Source organism: Tenrec ecaudatus, chromosome 3 (assembly GCF_050624435.1).
Source record: "Tenrec ecaudatus isolate mTenEca1 chromosome 3, mTenEca1.hap1, whole genome shotgun sequence".
Taxonomy (NCBI): domain Eukaryota; kingdom Metazoa; phylum Chordata; class Mammalia; order Afrosoricida; family Tenrecidae; genus Tenrec; species Tenrec ecaudatus.
The window spans coordinates 122,384,561-122,407,355 of NC_134532.1; the positions used below are offsets into that span (position 1 = coordinate 122,384,561).

The following is a 22,795-nucleotide window of genomic DNA, read 5'->3' on the forward strand; positions in this document are numbered from 1 at the left end:
TCCCGTACCTGGTTCATCAACTTCCTGACATCAGCAGACTGCTGATCTTGGATTTGACTCTGCATCCACCAGTCTAGGTCTTGCTAGTTTCTGGTTTGTCAGCCCCCTAACCTACATGAGTCAGGAGAAGTCTCAGCTTACTGGCTGACCCACAGACTTGAGCCGGATTGGACTTCACTAGCTCTACAACCGTGTGTTTCACTGTTGCAATATGGATTATAGCTCAGTTATAAAGAAAACAAGAATCCTCACAACTACACCAGTGGTGACCTCATGATCAGTGGGTAAAAGGGTCCGTGTCTGTTGTGGCTCGGCACAGGAGTGGCTCGGCATTGGAGCCAACTGGATGCCACCGAAAAAACCAACAACAACTGGGTGAGCTACTTCTTGATATCAATCTCTTTATGCACCTCCCCAAACCCTCACTGCCATCGAGTGAATTCTGCCTCAGACAAAGTTGAACTGCATTTGAGGGTTTTCCGAGACTATTTTTTAAATGGTAGTAGAAAGCCTTATCTTTCTCTCTCAAAGCAGCTGATTGTTTCGAACTGTTGACCTTGTGGTTAGTAGCCCAACACATAACCAACTATGCAATGATTCAGACAAGCATGACTGACATTGCTTCTCCAGAGAACCCCATCTAATACAGTGCAACACACAGTTGTGGAGGGACACCATCCAATCCCTGGGGAGGCTACAAACACCTCAGACTGGCAGAGTTCTACAAACTCAGAGGGATCTGCAAAAAAAGAAGGCCCTTAAGGAGATGGGTTGGCACCATGCCTGCCACAAGGGGCTCAGGCATAGGAACCCTTGTGAGGATAATGCAGCACTGAGCAATGTTTCATTCTCTTGTGCAAAAGGTTGCTATGGGTTGGAACTAACTCAGAAGTACCTAATGACAACAGCAACCTAATGACAGCTGTGCTCATTTGGGCAGAGTTAGAGATGATGGATTGCAGGATCAAATTAAATTATTCACTATACTGCAGACGTCAACAAAGCTGTTGGGGGGGGGGGGCTGTTGCACATTTGTACTGCACATTCACGCCTGCCCTAAATGAAAAAAGAGCACTCCTGGAGATGGGGGGAACCAGCCCACAGAAACACAGGAGACTCTGAGAGCACAGGGGGTGGTTAAAAAAGAGACTGGTGGTTTTGTGGTTAAAGTGCTTGACTCTTGACCAGAAGGTCAACAGTTTGAATGTATGAGTCACCCTGAGAGCAAAAATTATGGCAAGAAGATGGCAATCTTCTTATCTAAAGATGAACAGCCTTAGAGACTTGCTTGGGCAGTTTCTCTGTCCTGCTGGTTCTCTATTATTTGGAATCATCTTGACAGCAGTGGGTTATGTAAAGTACACACCAGGTTTTGTAGACTCAATCTTCTCCTCAAGCCCATTTATTGTTTATATTATTAACATGCTAATAACGTTTTTGATCTAGTCAGTGAAATGAAACACGTTATTGAAGTTACTTTCATCCGTTTAAGTTCTTTTTTTTGAGAGATTCTCTAGAAACTTCAAATTGCTATGTGGCTCCTTCATTTCTATTGGACAATGTTGTTCTCTAGTAGAGGGATAACAATTCTACTGACTAGATACAGTTGCTATGAGAAGTAACTGATTGAATCTTTAGCATGCAATAAGCACTCAGCAAACACTCAACTCACAGTCATCATGTCAGTTTGAACAGATAGCAACCCTAAAGACAGAGTAGAACTGCCCCAGGAGTTCCTGAGAGGGCTAATCTTTTCACGGGAGCAGAAAGCTCCCTCAGAGCAACTGGAAAGTTCAAGCGCTAACCATCTTTTTCATTAGTCAGATTGAAAGAGCGGTCACGACCAAAGGAGAGCCAGCCAACAAGTGACCCAGTGACAGCGTACCTCAGAGAAGAAAGACAGCTGGACTCTCTCCTCAAGGCTTGAGGAAAGCAGTTGACTGAGGCCAAGGGACTTGAGTGGTTTTCAGACAGACATCTTTCCAGAAGACAAAGCTGGCTGGGATTTCCATCAGTAACCATGAGATGGTCAGAAACAGAAGACTGCAAATGAGGTTTACGGTAACATTTTGGGCTCCAATATGTCATTTAAAAATATAAAGTACTACTCTATCCCTCTGAAATGTCTACCTTGTTGGTCTATAAAGGAGTTACTGTTCTCCCTATTCTTCCAGCTCCCTGTTCATTTGGGGCATGTGAGGATTTCTTACTACTACACTCGGAAGGTCAGCAGCTCAAAACCACCAAATGCTCTGAGGTAGAAAGATGAGGCTTTCTCCTCCCATAAAGAGTTATAGTCTCAGAACCTCACAGGGGCAGTTCTACCTTGCCCTATAATGTCCCTATGAATCTTACCCGACTAATGGGCAGTGAGTTTTATTTTAGGTTATTTTTGGGTCCGTATTCTCTGAATTGTAGCCCCTGAGTGGTGCAAACAGGTAAGCACTTGGCTACTAGCCAAAAGCTGGGTGACTGGGACCCACCCACAGGCACTTGGGAGACAAATCTGGCTCTCAGCTTCCAAACGGCCACCCCTGAAGACCCAATGAAGCAGCTCTATTCTGCACACACGGGGTGGCCAAAACCCACCGGTACCTTGATGCCAACTAAGAGCAGCCTTTTCAGAGGTGAGGCAGGTCATATCGCACCTGCCATTCCTAGTTCGGGAGTCCCTCCTCCCTTTGAAGTATATTAACAGTGAGCATGCTGGGCCTGAGGGTTAGAAAATGGAGTACCGTGTATCCTGGAGTAGAAGCCAAGTTTTTCAGCATATTTTTAATGTGGTCTTTGTGGTAAAATTAGGTGTCTTGGTGGATATTCAGGTTGGCTTATTCTCGTGTATATACGATCATAGCTTATTTTTAAGCTTACAGATCCTTCAAAGATTTTCTGCCATCTTCAGTGACTTTTCCTACAAAACCCTGGCCTGTTCCATGCAGGAAACCTGGCCTGCCCTAAAGCTGCAGAGGCTTACATGAACCTGGGCTCGGATACAGCAGGAAAAGAGAAATGTTGCAGCATTCAGATTGATGAAAGGCAAAAAGGAATTCAATAGAACTTCCACATATTTATTTCACGACATTTCATTTGCAATTTACACCCGATGGTGTGCCCTCTCGGTGTTATACCACAAAGGTCTATGGAAGGACAAGCACCCATCACGGGTTTCTCCCTGCAAACATGTGTCTGTCTATTAATAAATAATTGATCATGTTTGACAGGGTCCTTTTAATTTGTACAAAGAAAGGCATTCTTTCCCGATTTCCCCTTTTCAGAAACCTAAACCCATCAGTTTGCTAAAGCAATGTTAAATTAGATCTGTGATTGTAGCGAAAAGACTGCAGGCTCCATCACAAAGCAAGAGAGTCAAAGATAGAAATATGTATCTATGTGGGTCTGTCCTTTACAGAGGACATGGTACCACGCCACAGACTCAAAGGAACACAGAATAAAAGAAATCACATGGAGTTTCTGAAGTTAATTTTGCCAGTATCAATATTATATATGTATATGTATATGTGTATATGTATATATATTGCCGTGCTGGAGGAAGAAGATGGAATGGCTTTTTTCTAGAAGTCTGACCCCATCATCCAGAAAAAGACAAGTGAGATTGCATGTGCTGATTCTGAGGACCTGTTATGTAATACTTAATGAAATTAACAACAGAAGACAGAATTATTCATTCTTAAAGTTGAATGACAAGTCTTTTAAAACCCCCAAATCCTGAAAAGAAAAAGAAAAGCTTGTTTTGGTTTTTGCCCCCTTATATGATTAAGCAATGTATATGGTAGAAATCAAGTCACATTTAATGTTCTGTTCCAAAAGGTCTTCATATACATTGGTTGAAAATTGTTAGTCAAAATTAGCATCTTCTGAGCATTTGTTTTTTTTTTACAAACAATGTCATATTCTCGGTATGTCAAATGGGATTTAAGACTGGTACAAAAAACTACTAATGTAGCTAAAAGTGTCGCATGTATGAATTCAAAATGACACCATACTGAACAGGTCCAAATTTTAACATTTGAGGTTTTTCAAAGCTTTTACAAAAATCTTAAATACAGGTAAATATGTAAACACTGTGCTCTCGGAGAGCTAGGACGTAGACGTGTCACAGGCTATCCCTTGCAGGAAGACAGATGCAAGCCAAGGATCAGAGACGAGGCTCAAAACCAGCCGTTGGACGTTTTCTCCGGTTCGGGGGCGAACACCACCTTGCACATGTCAGAGTTCTCTTGGTGCAGAGGGAATTCGGATCCTGCGACCAGCCTTTCTTTCCTCTTCCGAAACACATAACCTTTGCCTGTGGACAGCCTTTCATACTTTGTCTCAAATTGCCTGCAGGACAATGAGAAAGCACACAACATTAACATCACCTGATTCAAGCTGAGTGGACACTACAGATCCTTTGTGCCAAGCACTCTGAGATAAGCTACTGAAGATTACCAGCTTCCATGTCCACAAACAGACAGATGTTCTTTCCCCCGTTGCTTTTCATACCAGCAGATACGCTACCCATGACTGGAACAGCAGCATCCTTCCACACAATCTTCTGTAAGGGAGGACTGAATTCCTTGCTGTACTCTCGGCCTAGGCTGTTAAGCTTTGCAGGCCTTGCTGTGTCTCCTGCCCCTCATTCCAGAAGCCCCACCTTGGGAGGCCTCCCCGTTGGAGGGCGTACCCCATGTAACTGGACTTAGGCTGGGAATGCTGACAGGGAAACAGTCCCAGAATTCTGGACCAAGTAAAATATGGAACATGACCAGATAGCCAGGTAGCTGGGCTGCTATCCACAGCATTTTGATCATTGGGAGTTGTTTTCAAATAAAGACTTTTCTCAACCTAATTACCGTAGTAAAAGTTAGTGGCAGTTTCGTCTCCTAACTACAGCCTAAAAAATTTTATGCCAGAAAAATGAAGCGTACCTGTGTGTATGTGTTTGTGTGAATGTGTGTGTGTACAGCATTCTTTACATGAATCACAGTTCAGAAAATGAAGGGTTTGATTTTAGCCTCTTTGTGAAAGACAAAGCTGTGACAACAATGAGGCTTGTTGTGGTAAGTCTACAACCTGCCTTCGTGTGTGTCAAGAAGGCCTCTACAACTGCTGTGGAAAGAAGGATCAACGCCACCCCGAGCCAAAGCGTTCTGCTCGCCCTTCGAGCCGCATGTCATTTTACCGGCGTTCCTACTGGCCACAGGATGCAAAGGGCTCTGTTCAAATCAGAGTTAGGCTCTAGAGTAGAAGAGAGAGCTTGGAAGTCACGTGGCCAGTTATATATTTGGGTTGTTTTGTGTGTTTTTTGGAACATTAAAAATTCTACTACAAGTTGTTTTTAATTTTTGTTTTTTTAATTCAAAAGCCCTATATTCTCAAGAGTGACTTGAAACTTAAATAAAGTCAAGTTATACATCCATGAAATATCTGGGAATGAACACTTATCTCTGGGCCCTTAAATGATGGTACATGAATCATCAGGTATGTTGCTGGGAACTTTCTGTGCAGAAAGCAATTGTGAAGGTACCGTCCAGTGAGCATGGCTTGATATGTTGTGTTGAAATCATGTGGCAATTCCTTTGCTAAATCAAATTCATTTGTTCCATCGCTAATCTCTGGATTCAAAAAGGGAATTATTTCCAGAATCATAGGAATGCCAGACTTTCTTTGTATCATAGAAACTGATTTTCCTTAGCCTTAGCATTTATTCAAAGGAACGTTTTCTCCCAACTGGCTTATTACCATTGTCTTCTAATAATATACTCCAGTACTCATAGCTGAGTGCTAATTCCTTCTGAGCTGGGGATACTCTGGGCCATTCCAGGAGCACGCCTTACCTGAAGGGAAGCCCGTCCTTGTCCATCTGCAAGCAAACTAAGAATGGGTACTGAGAAAACTGCACTGTCGAGATGAACTCCAGTCCGGCTTCTGTCTCCCCACTGATTTCCAGGCCAGTTTTCACAAAAGAGGAGTCCACGGTGATTTCACCACTCACTGCCACAGCCACCCTAAAGATTTAGGAGTTAAAAAAAGAGAGAGAAAACACCCCAACCCTATTAACATCGCATTTTAATTGAGCTGGAGTAATAGCTATCGTTTCACAGGCTCTGAAATCAGGATAGTGGTAACTAGAAGGAAACACAGGGCCAGTAGGTGATGGAAATGTGCTCAGTGTATGTGGTCACAGAGACCTGGGTCATCCCGGCACTGGACAGCAGGACTTCACTCATCTTCAACTCGAGATGTCAAAATGAAGTGCCTTTCAGGTACTGTCTGGCGCGAGGATGCCAAGGACCCAGGTACTGACACACCTGGAACCCCAACCTCTCTGGAGGTCAGAGCCATTGAGTGGTTTTAAAAGGATGTCTAAATGCACTCAGAAAGGAGGTGATGTCTCCAACAATTTGGGGGGTCAGTGTCTGTCTACTGGCAGTTCTACGTAGCTATGTTAATTCCATAGTCATTATCCACCCCCCACCCCACCCCCGCCGAGAAATCTCTAGAAACAGCAAACTGTGGCTTCCAAAATATTTGAAAAAATATGATGTTACAAGGAACAATTTCTAGAGTGGGCATAAACTGTGGGTGCCCCAGGAAGGACAAAGCCCAAACCCACTGCCACTGAGCTGCCTCTGACGCCTAGTAACCCGGTGGCCAGAGCACCCCTCCCCCAGGGGCTTCCCAGGAAGTACATCTTTCCCGGGACAGACAGCCTCTTCTTTCTCCCGCGGAGCTACTCACGTCTGAACTGCTGACTTTGCCGTTAGCAGCCCAGCATGTCACCTGCTATGTCACACTGGTAGATATCCTCGTGAGAGTAGAAAGGATGGACTAGGCAGATTGGATTGGTTCCGGAATATGGCTTGGATAATAATCAAGAGGATAAATAATCCCAAAAGCCCTACCTCCAAGACCATCACATTTTAATTGTGTATTTTAAGTAAAACCGCGGCTTATTGTTCCAACAATTATTTCAGACTCCTATGTGCTCTTGACAGATGTACTGGATTTTGGTGTGTGACTTAGAACTCCTTATCCGTGCACAAGTAGGTCAGAGGCGACGTCTTCTTGATCCTGACTCTCATATTATCCACAATATCGTACATTCGGCAAAAGCGTAAGATGTACTTTTAAATGAATGAATGGATATATTAAAAGAGAGGGAGAGAAGACTTGGATAAATTGTGGCTCCTGGTAGATCCTGAAAGACACTGTGTCCTTTTTAATTTGCAGAGTTAATTTTCGGAATGGTTGCTCCTGTTCATTCTCCCTACAAGGAATTCAGTTCGGTTACACCTGGGCCAACTTCTGACCAGAAAGACTTCAGAAAGAAGGAAAGCATGAGTGATTCCGTGGGAGGCCCTAGTCTACACAGGCGGCTGCAAAGAGCTTGCAGAGAAACCGAACAAAAAGAACTGTATTTCCCACGAGCGATTTGCAGCCTCCTTGTATGGCTGGATCCTCCTTCGGCCAGTTTGGTTTCTCCTCTGGTTACTTCTAGTAATACTGTGGGCCACCTTTCAGATTAAAGTGCCGTCTTGTGATTGTTTTCAGTGGTTGTGTTCCTAATTCAAAGTGAATCAAAGTTTCAATCTTATCACGTATCTCTTTTTTAGCCCTCCCCCAGCCCACCACCCAACTTGTAGATATCCAGAAAAGTAAAAATGAATCGCATTTCCAGTTCCTTTTCCTTAACTCTATAACAAACAGGAGAAAACACTTTTGATTATTACACAGGTTCAGAGACATTGCTTCATGTTCAGAATAGAATGCTTTCCTTTGATCTCCACAGCACATGTCAGGGGGAAACGAAGGGACTTATGAAGAGCCTGTTTGGAAAAAGAAATGCTGATGAAAACGGGAAGACTTCTCTCAGTGGCACAGTGGATTGTACACGAGGCTGCTAGCCAGAAGCATCATCGTTTGAATCTGCAGCCATTCTGGGGGATACAGGTGAGTCTCCTTACTCCTGGACAGAGTGACAGTCTTGGAAACCCACAGGGACAATTCTACTCTGTCCTATAGGGTCACTATGAGCCAGAATTTACTCCATGGCAATGGGTTTGAGGAATGCTTAAGAATTTTTAACAAGACAGATTGTGTCTTTTGACCCCCTCCACAGAAGACAGCAAAAAAGGCAAGGTTATAAATCCCAGTAAGAGAGGTAAGCAAAAAGCTTCCAGGTGGCCTTCCCTGAGAGCATGGTTAACTACTAAATAAAGCAGTATGCCAGACTTACAGGGCACGCAGTGTGGAGAGATTTCAGAACAAGACGCTTCCCGTTAGAATGGGAAGTCATTCTGTGCATAATTAGCTATGGAGGTGGATGTGTCAACAAGGGAGAGATGTATATGTGTATTTATCTTTGCCACAAATATATCCAAGAATGTGGTAGCACACAAAGAAGGTCGCGTTATGACTGCGTCTTAGGCATAACCAGACTCCTTGAGGGAATAAGCCGAAAAGGCCCGAGGATCAGGAACACCAGCTCAGGGGCCATCAACGTCTGTTGGCAGCACGTTGTTCACAAAGACAATGTTCTACCTCCTAATAGAGTCTTAAAAGTTTGTGAGCAGCCAACCATTAGTCTCTTCCCCTCTAGAGGAAAGAAGAGTAATCAAAATTGAAAGACGTATGGAAACAATTAGTCCAGTGGCCCTAATGGAACATGAAAGCATCCGTCTCTACACCCCTGAGAGCAGAAGAACTAGGTGGTGCCTGGCTACCTCCTGTCAGCTGCTCTGAAACAGATCACATCAGAAGGTCCTGGAAAGAGTGGGAGAAACACGTGGAACAGAACTCAACATCATCAGAGACCACGTTTACTGGTTAGAAAGAAGCAAGATCTCTGGGAGCACAGCCCTTCGTCACCTTTCAGGTCTGGAATAGAACTCACCCCTGTGGTAAAGTCACCACCCATGTAAAACCAAAAAGCAGCACTTACCCAGTGCCAAAGTCAAAAGGGTAAGAAGAAAGGAGGAATGGAAGTAGGATGAAAGCAGAGTTAGCGATGGTCCACTGAGGGGATTGAGAGGAAATAAAATGTGTATGAAAGGAATAAAATTGTTGAAAGGAAAATGGATGATCTGCTCTGAAAACACCCAATCTGCAATAGAGAGCATTTTCTGGAATGGGGACGCTGGCACAGGCCTGGGCAGTCTTTCATAATGGTGCATATCGGGTCGACCACTCTGACAGCACCTAACATACACACACACACACACACACACACACACACACACACACAGAACGATTTCCTGTGATCATGTCCAACTCTATGGCTCAGGATGATAAATTAAAAGTGAAAATTTTGAGACATCAGAAGATTCTTTAAATGTGCCCAGAGCATGATACATATAATGCTTACCGGTTTTTGACTCGGGTTTTAGACTCACGATACCACAGACTAAACTCCATTGAACCTGAAATATCAATAGCCAGACCACCCTGGACATCTGTATTGGCCTTCAGTCCAGATTGCAGCTGAATTTCCTAGAAGCAAACATAGTAATAGCAATAATCAGCAGCCACAATAATACTCAGCCAACCCCTTCCCAAAGACACATTCAATCTCCTGTTGTAGGAACTTGCATGTGGGTTCTGTTAATGTGAGGATCTTGCTCTAACCTTAGAAAAACTCTGTTCCAACTCTGACAGCTACTGTCGGCAACCACCGTGATTACCGGAAGCAGACGTTGCTGATTTGCTAAATTACCTGCTCAACGAAAATGGCAGAGAAGCAAAGTGTGGATTGAAAGAGAGGACAGAGTTCACTCAGTCACTGCCTAATTTTGGAAGGGGTGATGCTTCTCAGATTGTGATCCCCAATGAGTCAGAAACTCGGAGCATGGGCCCCTCCATCAGCTCCCTTTAGCACTTCTCAGGTTAGGCACTGTGAGCAGCATAAACAACTGCATCCTAAAAGGAAAGGCAAGATTAACCTGCTGGGACAGTCGAGAAGTTCTAGGGGAAGCTGAGGTCACATCACGCAACCTCGACATCCTGCTGTTTGACCTTGGCAATGGCATCAGAGGAGCAGCCCTGTCAATGGCAATTTTCAGAGGGACATATTTACAAACTGAGTCCACCGTGAGCAATGCTGTGCTTGTCTTTGCCAGCATGTAGTCTTCAGATGTTCAGTGTTTTCAGTGTGCTTTAGCCAGAAGGATGACAGCTGAAATCCTTTTCACTGAGATGGAATCCGATTGTCTGGGAACGGTGTGGGGAGAGATCCTGGTTCTGGGAGGAAGGGTCAACATCCCACATTTTGAGATTCTTCCAGAGATTTTAAGTTCACGGCAACTGACAGCATGGCTAGCTTCCTTATGGAACTGTCCCATGCAGGCTCAGCAAATCTTGCTCCTGCCAACTAGAAATGTTGTGATTTCACTTTCTAGAAAAGAAATCTCTGAATTCTTAACAACTTCCAAAACTTGTGGCAGGCAGTTTCAACAAAAGGACCTGGCTCCCTATCAGATTACTTTAAAAATCCAGAACCAAACTCACTGCCATGAAGCCAAGTCTGACTCATGGTGACGCTATAGAAGAGTCGAACGGCTCCCTAGGACTTTCACTTCTGCACATCTTCACAGGAGCAGGTGGCTTCTTCTTCCTTCTGAGGACTGGCTGGTTGGTTTGAACTGCTACCCATTGGCTAGCAAGCAATGCAGTAACCCACTTCACCGCCAGAACTCCTTTCAGGTGTACAAGTAATAAAAAAAGTAGCTATGGCATGCGCTTCAGTTTTGCCCGAAGAACACACTTGGCTGCAGGCATGAAAATGGCTGTCCGGCGATGCGAGCATTCGAAGAACTCGTCCGAGAACCCACGCTCACGCCAGAACAGAGTAGTTAGGATGGAGGAGGATGGCAAGTTTGTCTCATGCACGATTACTAATATGAAGGTCCACAAAATATCCGGAAAAACTGCCATCATCACGACCACCTTTTAAAGCATGCCTATGAACTACAAAGCAGGACATGGGCTCCCTTGGGGAGTGCTTGGATCGTGCTGGTGACTCTTCCCGAAGGAGCCCTATTGCATGTTCTGGTTTTGCAGATTCCTTTCTGGCCCTTCTCCTTTCTTACAGACATGTGAGGCCACCCAGCAGAAGCCCGGGGTAGGGAACTGGGCCTTCCCACAAACTATCTGTTAGGCCAATCAAAGCGCACTCAATGGCATGGGACAGGGCGTTTGCATTTGGTGCATTTGGTGGGAGAGCGCACTTCCAGTGCTGTGTGGGCTCTGAGACGTGCCTGTTGTCTGGACATTTCCCTCTTGCAAAGGTGCTTTGCAGGAGCTCTTGTACGCAGTAGCAGAGGACTTTTCCACTGGCTCCCATGGAAGGGCAAACCACGATATTCTTTGTAAAGGAAACTAAGCCACAGAGTGCTCTGGTTTGGATTTTTGAGGCGTATAAAATACGTGCAACTAACAGTTTTGAGTACCCGATCACTGTGTGCCAAAAATATTTGGTATCTCATTTAATGATCACACCAATTTTCCATGGTGTGCCTTCTAGCTGCAATTTGGAAAGAAAAGTCAGGCTTAGGGGCTACATTTGGAGCCGGAATGAAAACCCAGGCTGCCTCCTGGGTGAATAATGTCGACCTTACACCATGCTCATGAAGCTTCTCTTTGGTCTCCTGGTGTGCAAGAGAGTCTGTGTGACACATGGTGCAGAAAGCATTGAGCACAGACTTAGGCCCCTTGTTTTGCTTAGAGTGCATAGCTATTCCAATTATTGTCTGTGAACTAGAGAAACTAGGCAATAGCATGCAGTATTCATCTCTAAGGTGACCCTTCTGATGGTTTTTCTTTGGTCCCAAAGGTGTTTCTTAACAGCTCAAAAATGGGCATTGGGACACTACATCCCATTGCTTCCATTCAGGAAAATATGTTCTTGGCTGGCTAAAGAGGATCCCCGTAGTAAGCTGACTGACTTTATCAGGCATAGCTCTCTGAAGAACAATCCAATACGCTGAATACTAAACTCAAGCAGAGAGTAATTCCATCTGCCCCGGTGGCTGTGACAGGCCACCCACGGCCAAAACCCGCCCTTCAGTGTCAGCACTTGACCTAGAGTGGCATTGCTGCAGCGCTCTGTGAAGCCAGGCCTCAGACAGATGAGTGGGTTAGGCTCGCTCTGCCTCTTGGGATACGCCTAGATATCCCAGCTTAAAGCATCTTTAAAAGTCTTGCAGATAATCTAGATCAGGGGTTAGCAAATTATGGCCTGGAGGCAAAGCAATCCAGCCCGCTAGCTGTTTTTGTAACCAAGATTTTTGGAAACACAGTCACACTGATTTGTTAATATATTGCCTATGTCTGCATTCGTGCCACAACGCAAGAGCCGAGTAGGTCCAACAGAAACCATATGGCCCTCAAAGGCTAAAAGATGTACTTTCTGGACCTTTCCAGGAAACATTTGCTGGCCTTAAGCTGGATTTCCTTGCATGTGTGCACAGAGCCCTGCTAGTATTCCTGCATCTTAAAATCGGCATCACTCACTCACCACTCTCGTGTCTTTGTCAGAGTTAATGTTGCCTCACTAGAGTTAATGTTGCCATTCAATGTGTAATACAAAGTTCGGTTATGATCTGTGAACGGTTTTCCATGTGTGATCTCAAGGATTAAGGGGTGTGATAGTCTCTTCATACAGACAGCGTTCTACTCAGTGTCAAAATATCCACTGACGAACACAGCCAGGGGGATGCCTATGACAGAGGACCCGTCAGTCCCACTGAAGACAGCTCTTACAAAGGAGGCATATTCTATTGCTCCTTGTCCTTCCTTTTGCTTCCTCCTGGAACGAGGGGGCGGGAGTGGGCATGGAATAGCCATCTTTTAAGCGCAAAATGAGATATGCATAAGGATAGAAGTCACAAGGAATAAAGACTGAGCTTGAGGAAAGCAGGAGTCTCTCTGATCTCTTAAGATTCCACATTAGTCCGGGATCACTTCTTTCCAATGACCTGTCATATGATAAATTCAAAACGACAGGTTCAAGCCACTCTAAATCGGTTATTTTATTATGTACAGTTATCTTGAACCCACTCACTATAATAAAGTCAATACTAACTCATAGTAACTCGAGAGATCAGGGTAGAACTGACTTTGGGTTTCTGAGACCGGGCATCTTGACGGGAGCAGAGAGGCTCCTCTTCCTCCTGCAGAGCTCCTGGTGGTTTCAAACTGCTGACCTTGCAGTTCGCAGCCCAACGCATAACCACTATGCCAGTAGGACGCCTTTATTTTGAAGTAATACGAGGAGTAATAAGGTAGGCAAGTCACAGTATTTAGGACCAATTAATGGTGTTTTGGAGCAGTTCTTAAAGTGAAATCTGATGTCTAAGTTCTCTCAGGAGGAACCCTCGTGGGAGAGAGGGTTAACAGTTGGGCGCCTAACCCAAAGGTCAGCAATTCAAAGCCACCCGGGGAAGCGTTGCTTCGTTTGACAGTGTCTCTGTGAGTCAGAATTGACTCAATGGCAGTGAATTTGGGGAGATCTCTCAGCCCTCAGAGTTTATGATTTTTTAAACTAAAACCCAATAAGCCAGAATCCTTAAAGTATCTGGCAAAGAAGAGCTGAGCTGGTAAAATCCCTGGATCATCTATTCCAGTTTATTAGTAGGAAATTTTGACTTAAAGCTATTAGGTAACTTCCCAGGCGCACATGCACTGCCAAGACATGATAGAGGAAAAATTCAAGCCTACGCTATTTCCCTTGCATTTATTAAATCACAAAAGGCCATTCCTCAACTATGTCTTAGAGTGTGACATTTCTAATCCAATCTGCCTCATCTCTTCCATACCATAAATACAGATTAGAGTATATAGCCATAATTTTGACAACAATGAAAAGAAGGCACTATGTGGCTTGTCACCATCCTGGCCATTATGAATTTGATCAGTCACATATGACAGCATCTCATTCAGCTCCTGGGAGGGGCACTCTGGTGGTATCATGGGCTTTATACACGCTGCACCGCTAAGCAACAGGTAGGTGGTTCAAATCCACCAACTGCTCCATGGGAGAAAGATGGCCGGTGCTGCTCCTGCAACGATTTCCAGACTCGGCAGTCACAGGGACAGTTCTGCTCTGTCCAGCAGGGTCACTATGAATTGAAATCAACTCACTCTGTGGCAATAAGTTTGGTTTGGCGTGGTTTTAGAAGGCAATGCAGAGGGGGCCATGGTAGATTAACGGGAGAATTCTCGCCTTCTATGTGACAGACCCAGTTGTGGTCCCCAGACAATGCACCTCAGTGGTAGGCACCACTTGTGGGTCAGTGAAGGGTGTGTGTTGTCGTTCTACTGTACAGATTTCAATGCCATTTCCAGACAAAAGGGAATTGTGAAGAAAGTCCTGGCCATGTACTTTCAAAATTCACTCAATGAAATTACTATGGACCACAGCCGGCCAGTCTGTGACTGATCAGGGGATGATCCAGGGCTGGGCCGCGGTTTACTCTTCTGTGCCTTGGGTCACCATGTGTTGGGACTCAATCGCAGCAAGGAATGCTATTTCTTCTCCCTACTGTATCCTAGACTGCTTTCACCTATCATTTCATAATTGCCTGCTTCTAACCCTTAGGGTACTGCCAGGTCAAGTTGGAGGTTCAAACCACCAGCCGCTCCAAGGAAGAAACATGATGCTGTCTGCTCACATATGGAGTTGCAAAGCCTCAGAAAACCCTAATAAGGTGGATATGAGTTGGAATAAAGTCATTAGGCATGGGAATCAACTTGGGTTTGGTCTTGGATTTCGGTATCAGCCTAAGTGTCTTCTCTTTTGCCTCAAAAGTAAGGAAGTCTCTTAATTAGCTTTCTTTTAAAAGCAAAAAATAAAATAAAACTGTCAGCCTACAAAAGAAGAAAGGGCAACAATATCGGAGGATTAAATAATCAGAATACAAGCTTTAAGGTGGCCAGAATTTTGTCTTGTATCCCCAAATATAGAACGTGTTTTAAATGTGCCTGATACATTACAGGGATTCAATAAGTGCATGCAGAATGGATGAATTACCTGAGAATGATCTATTAACAGAATAAGTCCTTTCACCACGCTGACAGAATCTCCAGAGGCGGACAGCATTTTGGACATCAAGTCACTATATCCGTTGAAAAAGGTGACAGGTCTGAGCTGAACATCGAAGAGGATGGGTGACATGCCAGCGTAGGAGTCGAGGTTCTCCTCCCCTTCATCAGGGGTGGCTGCAATTAAGGCCTCCAGTCCCTGAGCTTCGATGACCACCTGGAGAGAAATCAATATAACAAGTCATACTCCGTATGTGCTGGCAGCGAGGCTCGGAAATAAAGCTAGGCTTTCTCCAGGGCTCAAAAATGCAAGGATCTGAAGACATCAGGATTATAAAACAATAAGGTAGAGATTTTCTTCACTTAATCTTCCCAAATTAACTATGCAATTAAACTAATTCCTCAAGTGACAAAATCGTTTTCTCCACTTCGTAGATGGGGAAATAAAGGCTCAAGAGCACCCAAACAGTGAACAGTAGAGATGAGATCCAGCTCTTTCTGTTTGATTCCAATGCCCATGCAATTTCCGTAATAGGATGTCATCCTGGAGACAGCAAAAATCCTTACAGAGGAACCAGTACACTTTATCAGGAAGAAATTGAGTTGACAAGGTTTTCATTTTATTTGGATTCACCATCAACACTCACCGAAGCATCTAGCAAGAAATCAAATGATGTACTGGGCAAAGCTGCTACACAAGACATCTTTAAGGTGCTGAAGAGCAAAAGTGTAACTTTAACGTCTAAGATGTTCCTGACCAAAGCCATAGTGTTTTTCCATGCCGCATATGCATATAATAACTGAACAGTGAATCAAGAAACTTTCCAAGAACGGGTGCATTTGAATGATGGTGGTGGTGAAGACCATTGAAAGTACAGTAACCGCCAGAACAAACAGATCTGTGTCTTGGAAGAAGTCTATCGCGATTGCTCCCTAGGAGCTCTTGCCTCACAAAGTTTGGACATGCCACCAGGAGAGACCAGTCCCTGAAAAGGACATCATGCTTGGCCAAGTGAAGAGTTGGTGGAAAAGAGGTAGATGCTCAGTGAGATGGATCGACATCGTGACTGCAACAATGGGCTCAAACATAACAATGGTGAGACTAGTGCAGGACTTCAGAGTGCTGGGTTCTGGTGGCCATAGGGTTGTGGGGGGTCAAAACAGACTCTATGGCATCGAACCCAGCAGTAGAGACTTGTAGCCTCTCCAGAACTGTCATAAAGTAGACCAGAAAAGACAGTGAATCCGTCAAGCCCTGTGCATACCAAGTCCAGGTTTAGGCCAAAGGATGAAGTGCTCAAACCCAAACCCAAAGGCATTCTTTTAATGACTTCACAAAAGGACTGGAGAAGTGCTGAGATACTCAAAGACAACTTAACAGAGGAGATTTTCTATTAGCGAATCCAGAACCTTCTAATCTATGATTCACATCATCCATGCCATTGGTTTTTCTCTAATTAAAATTAAGGGTTCATGGGGGAGGAGGGAGCAGTGAGTGGGCGTGAAATGAGGAGCAAATACTCATCTTTTACATAAGGATCCCTGGTGGTGCACAGAGTGAAACGCTCAGCTGTTTACCAAAAACAGGTAGGCAGATTGAACCTACCCAGAGGCACCTGGTGACCTGTTCCTCTAACGATCACAGCCCAGATATGCCCACGAGACTGCTCTACTCTGGCATATGGGGCCCTATGAGTGGAAAACCAGCGCAATGGCACTTAACAATAACATGTTTCTTGTATATTTTAGTAAGCAAAATTCAGGGGAAATGAGTTACCTGGCTAGCATGAAGATGAGCTTTCCCAATGTGCTGAAAGATGTTCAGGTTACTCCTCCTTAGGATGCCAGAGCCGGAGTAAAGAATGTCAAGGCTGTAGGTAGACGTTGAGTAGGGATTACCTAGAGACAAGACAATCAACCGGTGTAACTCGGAGCACCAAGTTAGGTTGGGTCATGAAGGAGACACTCTGCTAGGTTACGTACCTTCTATGTAGCCAGTATAGGCAGAAGAGGAGCCGCTCTTGGAGAAACGGTCATAATTATGAACAATCATTTCCTTCAGAACACGACGGACCATTTTGCTGCAACACACAAAAAGGAAAGGCTGCATATTCATTGTCATGGTGGCTTCCCGAGCCTGGTTTGGAAAAATACCAAATCCTCAGTGGAAACAAGTGAGATCCAAATTCTCCTCGTGCCATACCACATTGGGGGTGGGGGTGTGGGGGAGAGGCACCAGCTGGAGCCTCAGGAGCAGGGTTTCCCCTCCATTCCCTAGATTCTTGGAATGGAATGTGGTATCAAAGCAGCAACAAGGCGAAGATGCTCAGCTACATGATGCCGTCAGCTGACCAGAGGACACTTCTGGGTGGAAGGGATATGCTCACTGAATCATCACAATCCTGTTGTTAATACTATATACTTCTCTCTTTTTTAATACTACATACTTAGAAGGAAAGCTGCCCCCAAGTGGGGGAGGTTGTGCAGTTCTCTAAATGTTTTTCTATGCCCCCTCATTTTACCTCTGAGAAGCGATGTCACTCAAAAAGCCTACTCCCATTGAATCGATTCTGACTGAGAGCAACCCTGTAGGGAAGAGAGGCCCGTCGGGGCTTCTGAGAGGTCATCTGAATGAGGGATGGCTGTGTGTCGAACGGCTGACCTCGCGTTGTCAGGCAGCCCAGTCTGCCACCAGGGCTCCTTTCATAATAGACGCTCCAACAAATTCCTTCCGCGACTGTGTTGTTTTCAAATAACCCCCCCCCCCCATGAGAACTCCAAAGGCAATCTACTTCTGAAAATCAGCCAGTGGAAATGCTATGGGTCAAAATGAATGGTCCAATCCCATGGGGACAGGCCAAGCCAAGGCAGCATCTTGTCCTGTTGTGCCCAGGATTTGGCCATAATCATAACAAAAAACCACATAAGAACTACCGTCTCCTCTAAAGTCAGTCTGAATCCTCACCAAGGGCTCTATTTTGTCTAGCCAATTAGCGTGGCTCTGTGTCCAATTCTGACAGCTCATAGTAATATCAATCATAATGAAATTATGACAAGATGGAAACAAATCTAAAATTGAAAGCTAACAGAGTCAGGATCTAAGCCAGAGGTAGAGAATTATTGCCAGGGAGGAAATGGTAAACTGTTAGGGGGTTTTCCGCCAAGTCACTAGGTTACAAGCTGTCAGCCCAAAGGAAGGAAAGAGGTTGTAACTGCTGGGCTCACACGTTCACAGAGCCTTGCATGGGTGGAAGGAGGATCAGACAAGTTCCGCCCTGCTCCAAAGGTAAAGCCAGGGGCAATAGGCAGAGTTAACAGTGTCCATGACTAAGTAAGGCTACAAATGGCCTGGCTTTGATGTGGACTTCCTGCCATGCGAGAGGTGTCAGCAACCTGTGGACAGTGACCTGCCAGGAGAGTTGAGTCCTGTGGCGCAAACATTGAAAGCAAGGCAACTTACTGTATCTCCAACCCTACCTGAGAATCAGACAATGTTTGTGCTGACTTCTTCACATTTTCTCGGGAGCTTCTGCCCTAGTGTCACCTTTTAACCTTCCCTGAATCAGCAGGTTCAAAAAAAAATCAAAAGCCGTAAACGCACCATCAAGTCTCATAAAGGCAAAGAAAGAGAAAGAGAAATCAAAGACTTCTCATTCGAAATGCATGGATGCAGATGTCTTTCCTCTATCGCTCACCATCTCCTGTTTCCTTTCTGCTCTCTCTCCTGCTCTTTTCTGTTCTACTACTTTCCCCCACAGCCCATTCCTGCCTTTCTCTGATTCCTTGATTCCCTGTCCTTCGATCTTTAATTGCTTGCTTTTCTCATTTCCTCTCATGATTGTGCGCTGGGCTGCTAACTGCAAGGTCAGCAGTTTGAAACCAGCTGCTCTTTGGGAGATAGACAAAGCTTTCTACTCCCATAAAGAGCTAGTCTGGGAAACTCACAGGGGCAGTCCTACCCAGTCCTACAGGATTGCCATGAGTCAAAATTGACTTGATGGCATTGGTTTGAGTTTTTGTTTCTTTGTTTGTTTCTTCTCATCACCCTTCATCTAGGTCTATTCACTTCGGAAGGTAGTGTTTCCATCCTTCTAGACCTCCGAACCTACGTCGCCCCTCCCCCCACCCCCACAAAGAATTCCTCATTCTGTACCACATCAAAACAGCAGTCCTAGCATCTTTGGAGACTTAAGTTATGCTCCTTTGTATTGGGGGAACAAAAAAGAGGCCTGAAGGGCAAGAACAGGGCTGTTGGGTGTCTGGAGAAAGGTTTCCCAACAAAAGTCTGCAGGACAGCCCTTGCTGTGCTTGAAGAACGAGCAGGTGCATTCTTGTAATGGAAACAAATCACCTTAACAAATCTTTCCTGGCCTTTTACCCGTGGATGCAGTTTTCCATTTTCTTAGAGCTTCTTCACTTGCACAAGTCTTCTTAATATTATTGAACAACTGAATTGTATGATATGCGAGTTGTATGTCAATCAAACTATCTTTTAAATCTTTTTCATAAAAAGCCCTCATGATGGTCCTGCGTCCACTGAGAAAATCTGTCATGATTACCCCTGGGAATTCTCCCAAACAGTCATCATCACCTCTGAACTGATCTCTGCCTTGAATCTAGTGGACCCAATTACCCCCCGCAGAAGCCCTTTGATAGGACTTTGGTTTTGAACTAGACAAGTGTGTTACTGAGAGAACATTCCAGCAGCCATCCTCTGATCACAACGACAGGCTTCAACAGTCTGGTTGGAAGAAACCTGTGCGTGTGCTAACGGAAACGCTCGCACTAGTCCTTCTTTACTGACACCATCTCTTGTAAAGCATCCGAAATGAACTCAAACAAGCAGCGTGGCGCTGTGCGCTCTCAGCCATACCTTGCAGGCATCTCAAAACGTAGGAGGTCGTGCACAATGGCGAGCATGTATTTGTTCATTTCCTTGGGAAGCTCCCCGATAGAAAGAATGAGGTTTTTCACTTCCATGTAGGATGGGTTACTATTCAAAATGATAGCAGCTGCCGTGGTACGGACCGTTTTTTCATGAACTCTATGGTTCTGGTGGTATATCCTGTTCAAAGTCTTCTTCACCTGTGGAGTCAGAGGAAGGTCAAGCTCAGTCAGCGTGAGCGCACATTTCCAAATGGAGGGCCGCTGTTGTGGCAGAAATCAAGAGAGCTCTAAAACCGTGCATGTAGGCTTACACTTCCCAGGTTCATTTGCAAGTGTGCTGCTCTGGAGTGACTCGTTTTGCTTAATGGGCTGTGAAGAGGACTGAGGCAGTTAAAGAGATGACATGCCTTCTCCACGTCTGTCTCTCAATCCTGTGAGGAATGCAGTACCACACAGTCACTATCTGCTTTGGCTGAAGCATGAGTGAGAAATAAAGATTTGTTATGAGGAGCTGATACCAAGGGCTCAAGTAGAAAAAAATGTTTTGAGAATGATGATGGCAACAAATGTGGTTGACACAATGGATGGACAGATGGATTGTGATAAGAGTTGTACAAGTCCCCCCCCCCAAAAAATGATTTTTTTTTTAAAAAAGAAAGGTTTGTTAAGCAGTTAAGATACTGAGGTTTACTGGTTACTTCCTGCTGCATGCGCTGGTATTACCTGGCCGATACTGGTAAGAATCCAATTGCCAATGGGCAATGGGCTCTGGTAACCTACCTCCAGATCTTATTTTTCTTTTATTTAACAAAAGAGAAACACCCCCCCAAAAAAATTCATAGTAGTTGCATTCTGTGGCAACAAGGGCTTTAATGGTTAACAGTTTTACCTATGAAAATCGTGTATGGAGTTCTGTATTAGGCATTTATAAATATTTCTTTCTATTCCAATTTCCTTTATCTTTCACTAGTTCCCTCAAATTGTGGACTTGCTCTCAGATAAAAAGTGGCTAAGTAGCTCACCCAAGTTCAAACAACCAGGATGGCGCAGAACCTGACTGTACATCCAGGTGTGTCTCTTTCTAAAACCTGTGGAACCTAACTTTCCAGCTTACAGACATCGATACCCACAACTCAACTCTTAAGGTTGTCATATTCTGGTGGCTGTTTTTGTCCCCATGATGCTAGGCATTATCCCACTAGCATTTCAGATCCCAGCAGTGTCACCACAGTGGGCAGATTTCAAAAGAGCTTCTAGATTAAGACAGACTAGAAAGAAGCAATGCCCACTGAAAACCTTCTGACAAGTACCATTCTGACAGGAAGGTACTCAAAAGGTGATTGCGGAAGAGCTACCTCCTAAAAGTAGAGTCAACCTTGGTGACAGTGACATGGCCTGACAAAGTAAACAGTCAGGGAAGATAGGGGGAGAACCTCGATGTATTGGGTTGACTCAGTGGCTGCAACAAGGGGCTCAACCATAGGACGGTTTGTGAGCTGGCCTAGACCCTGCCAGTGTTTTGCTCTGTTGTACATAGGGTCACTGCGAGTCCAAACCAACTTGAGGGCACCCAACAACAAGAGCAACTTTGACACAACTGATGAGAAGGAGTTTGACTCCAACCTGGAAGCATCATTCTCAACATGCAGTTAATCCTGAGGTTGATAAATATTCTGTGTCCAAAAAAAACCCCAAAACAGTTGCGTTTCTAGACCTTCCTGAAAATGCAGTTGGAGGAACAAGCTAGGCAATACTTAAGCCTGAATGTGTCAGTGTTGGAATATTCAGCAGCATTTTAAAAAAACACAGATGTAAAGGCATTGCTGAAAAGAATTTGTTGCTTAACATAAGAATGTGTTCCAATATTGATGATTCAGGACACAGGACATGAACTAATTGAAAAGCTATTTCAGAACATCCAGTTTTAAAGGTAGGGTATTTCTAAGCAGCAAAGAGAGATTGTATATCAGAAGAAACAAGGTGACTTGAGAGGAATTGTGTTATGCATGGTAATTTCTTGGTGGCATAAACCGTTAAAGGCTTGACCACTGGCCACAATGCTGCCAACTCTAACCCACTTAGAAGCACCTTGAAAAAATGTATATGATGGCTTGCATCCAGAAGGTCACAGCCTAGAAAATTCTATAGTGTTGTTCTCCCCTGACACACACCAGGCCGCCATGCGTCGGCATCTGCTTAACACAATCAAGAGCCACACAAACAGCAAGGCTACAAATACTCTGAGGGGCTTTACCTCCTCCGTGATGAAAGGGACGTCATATCTCTGGAGAGTGGTGGTAGCCAGGTGGCTGACTGGTCCTTCTCCAGCCTCTGCATACTTCAGAAGCATGGGGATGCCTTCTGGAAGCAGTGCATTCTTCAGAGCCAGCAGGTACATCATGGTGTCCTCTTTTTTCTCTGGCCTTTCAAGTCCTCCCAGAATCAACTTCTTGGCTTCAACCACTGCCTTAAGAAATCATATAATCACTACCTCAGACACATGCATGTGCTTTGGGGCACAATTAGCTTCATCCTGAAGTCCAAGAAAACAACCTGAAGTTTTAGAAACTGTTGAAAGACTGAAGCACACACAAATACAAGCAAGCCAAGCTGGATGAAGGTGTTGTGCTTTTCAAAATATACGTTCTTTGTGTTCCGGTTATCACTTCCATCCTAAACCATTTTCTTTAAGAGAGGCCATAGGACAGACATTCTATTGTCTAATGAGATTCTTGGCCCTGCTCCGTAGTGTCAACAGAATGGGAAAAAATATTCCTTTATCCTTCACGCTCCAAGGTTAGTGAATTCCAAAGGAAACAAGCCCGGCCCCATGCCTCCCTTCCCCTTTCTAAGCCCCATTCCTCACTCC

At 44.7% G+C, this 22,795-nt stretch overlaps 1 protein-coding gene across 1 annotated transcript in view; it reads right to left on the reverse strand.

The window, feature by feature from the left end:
- Window positions 1-4,063: 4,063 nt before the first annotated feature.
- Window positions 4,064-22,795, reverse strand: part of MTTP (microsomal triglyceride transfer protein) — a 47,587-nt gene continuing 28,855 nt past the window's right edge. Inside the window, exons 11-18 of the mRNA XM_075544867.1 lie at window positions 22,181-22,393; window positions 19,913-20,124; window positions 17,023-17,120; window positions 16,817-16,938; window positions 15,029-15,256; window positions 9,368-9,492; window positions 5,838-6,008; window positions 4,064-4,341 (exon numbers count right to left, since the gene is read on the reverse strand). Coding sequence (XP_075400982.1) covers window positions 4,170-4,341; window positions 5,838-6,008; window positions 9,368-9,492; window positions 15,029-15,256; window positions 16,817-16,938; window positions 17,023-17,120; window positions 19,913-20,124; window positions 22,181-22,393 — 1,341 coding nt within the window. The 3' untranslated portion in view covers window positions 4,064-4,169. The remainder of the gene's footprint in view (window positions 4,342-5,837; window positions 6,009-9,367; window positions 9,493-15,028; window positions 15,257-16,816; window positions 16,939-17,022; window positions 17,121-19,912; window positions 20,125-22,180; window positions 22,394-22,795) is intronic.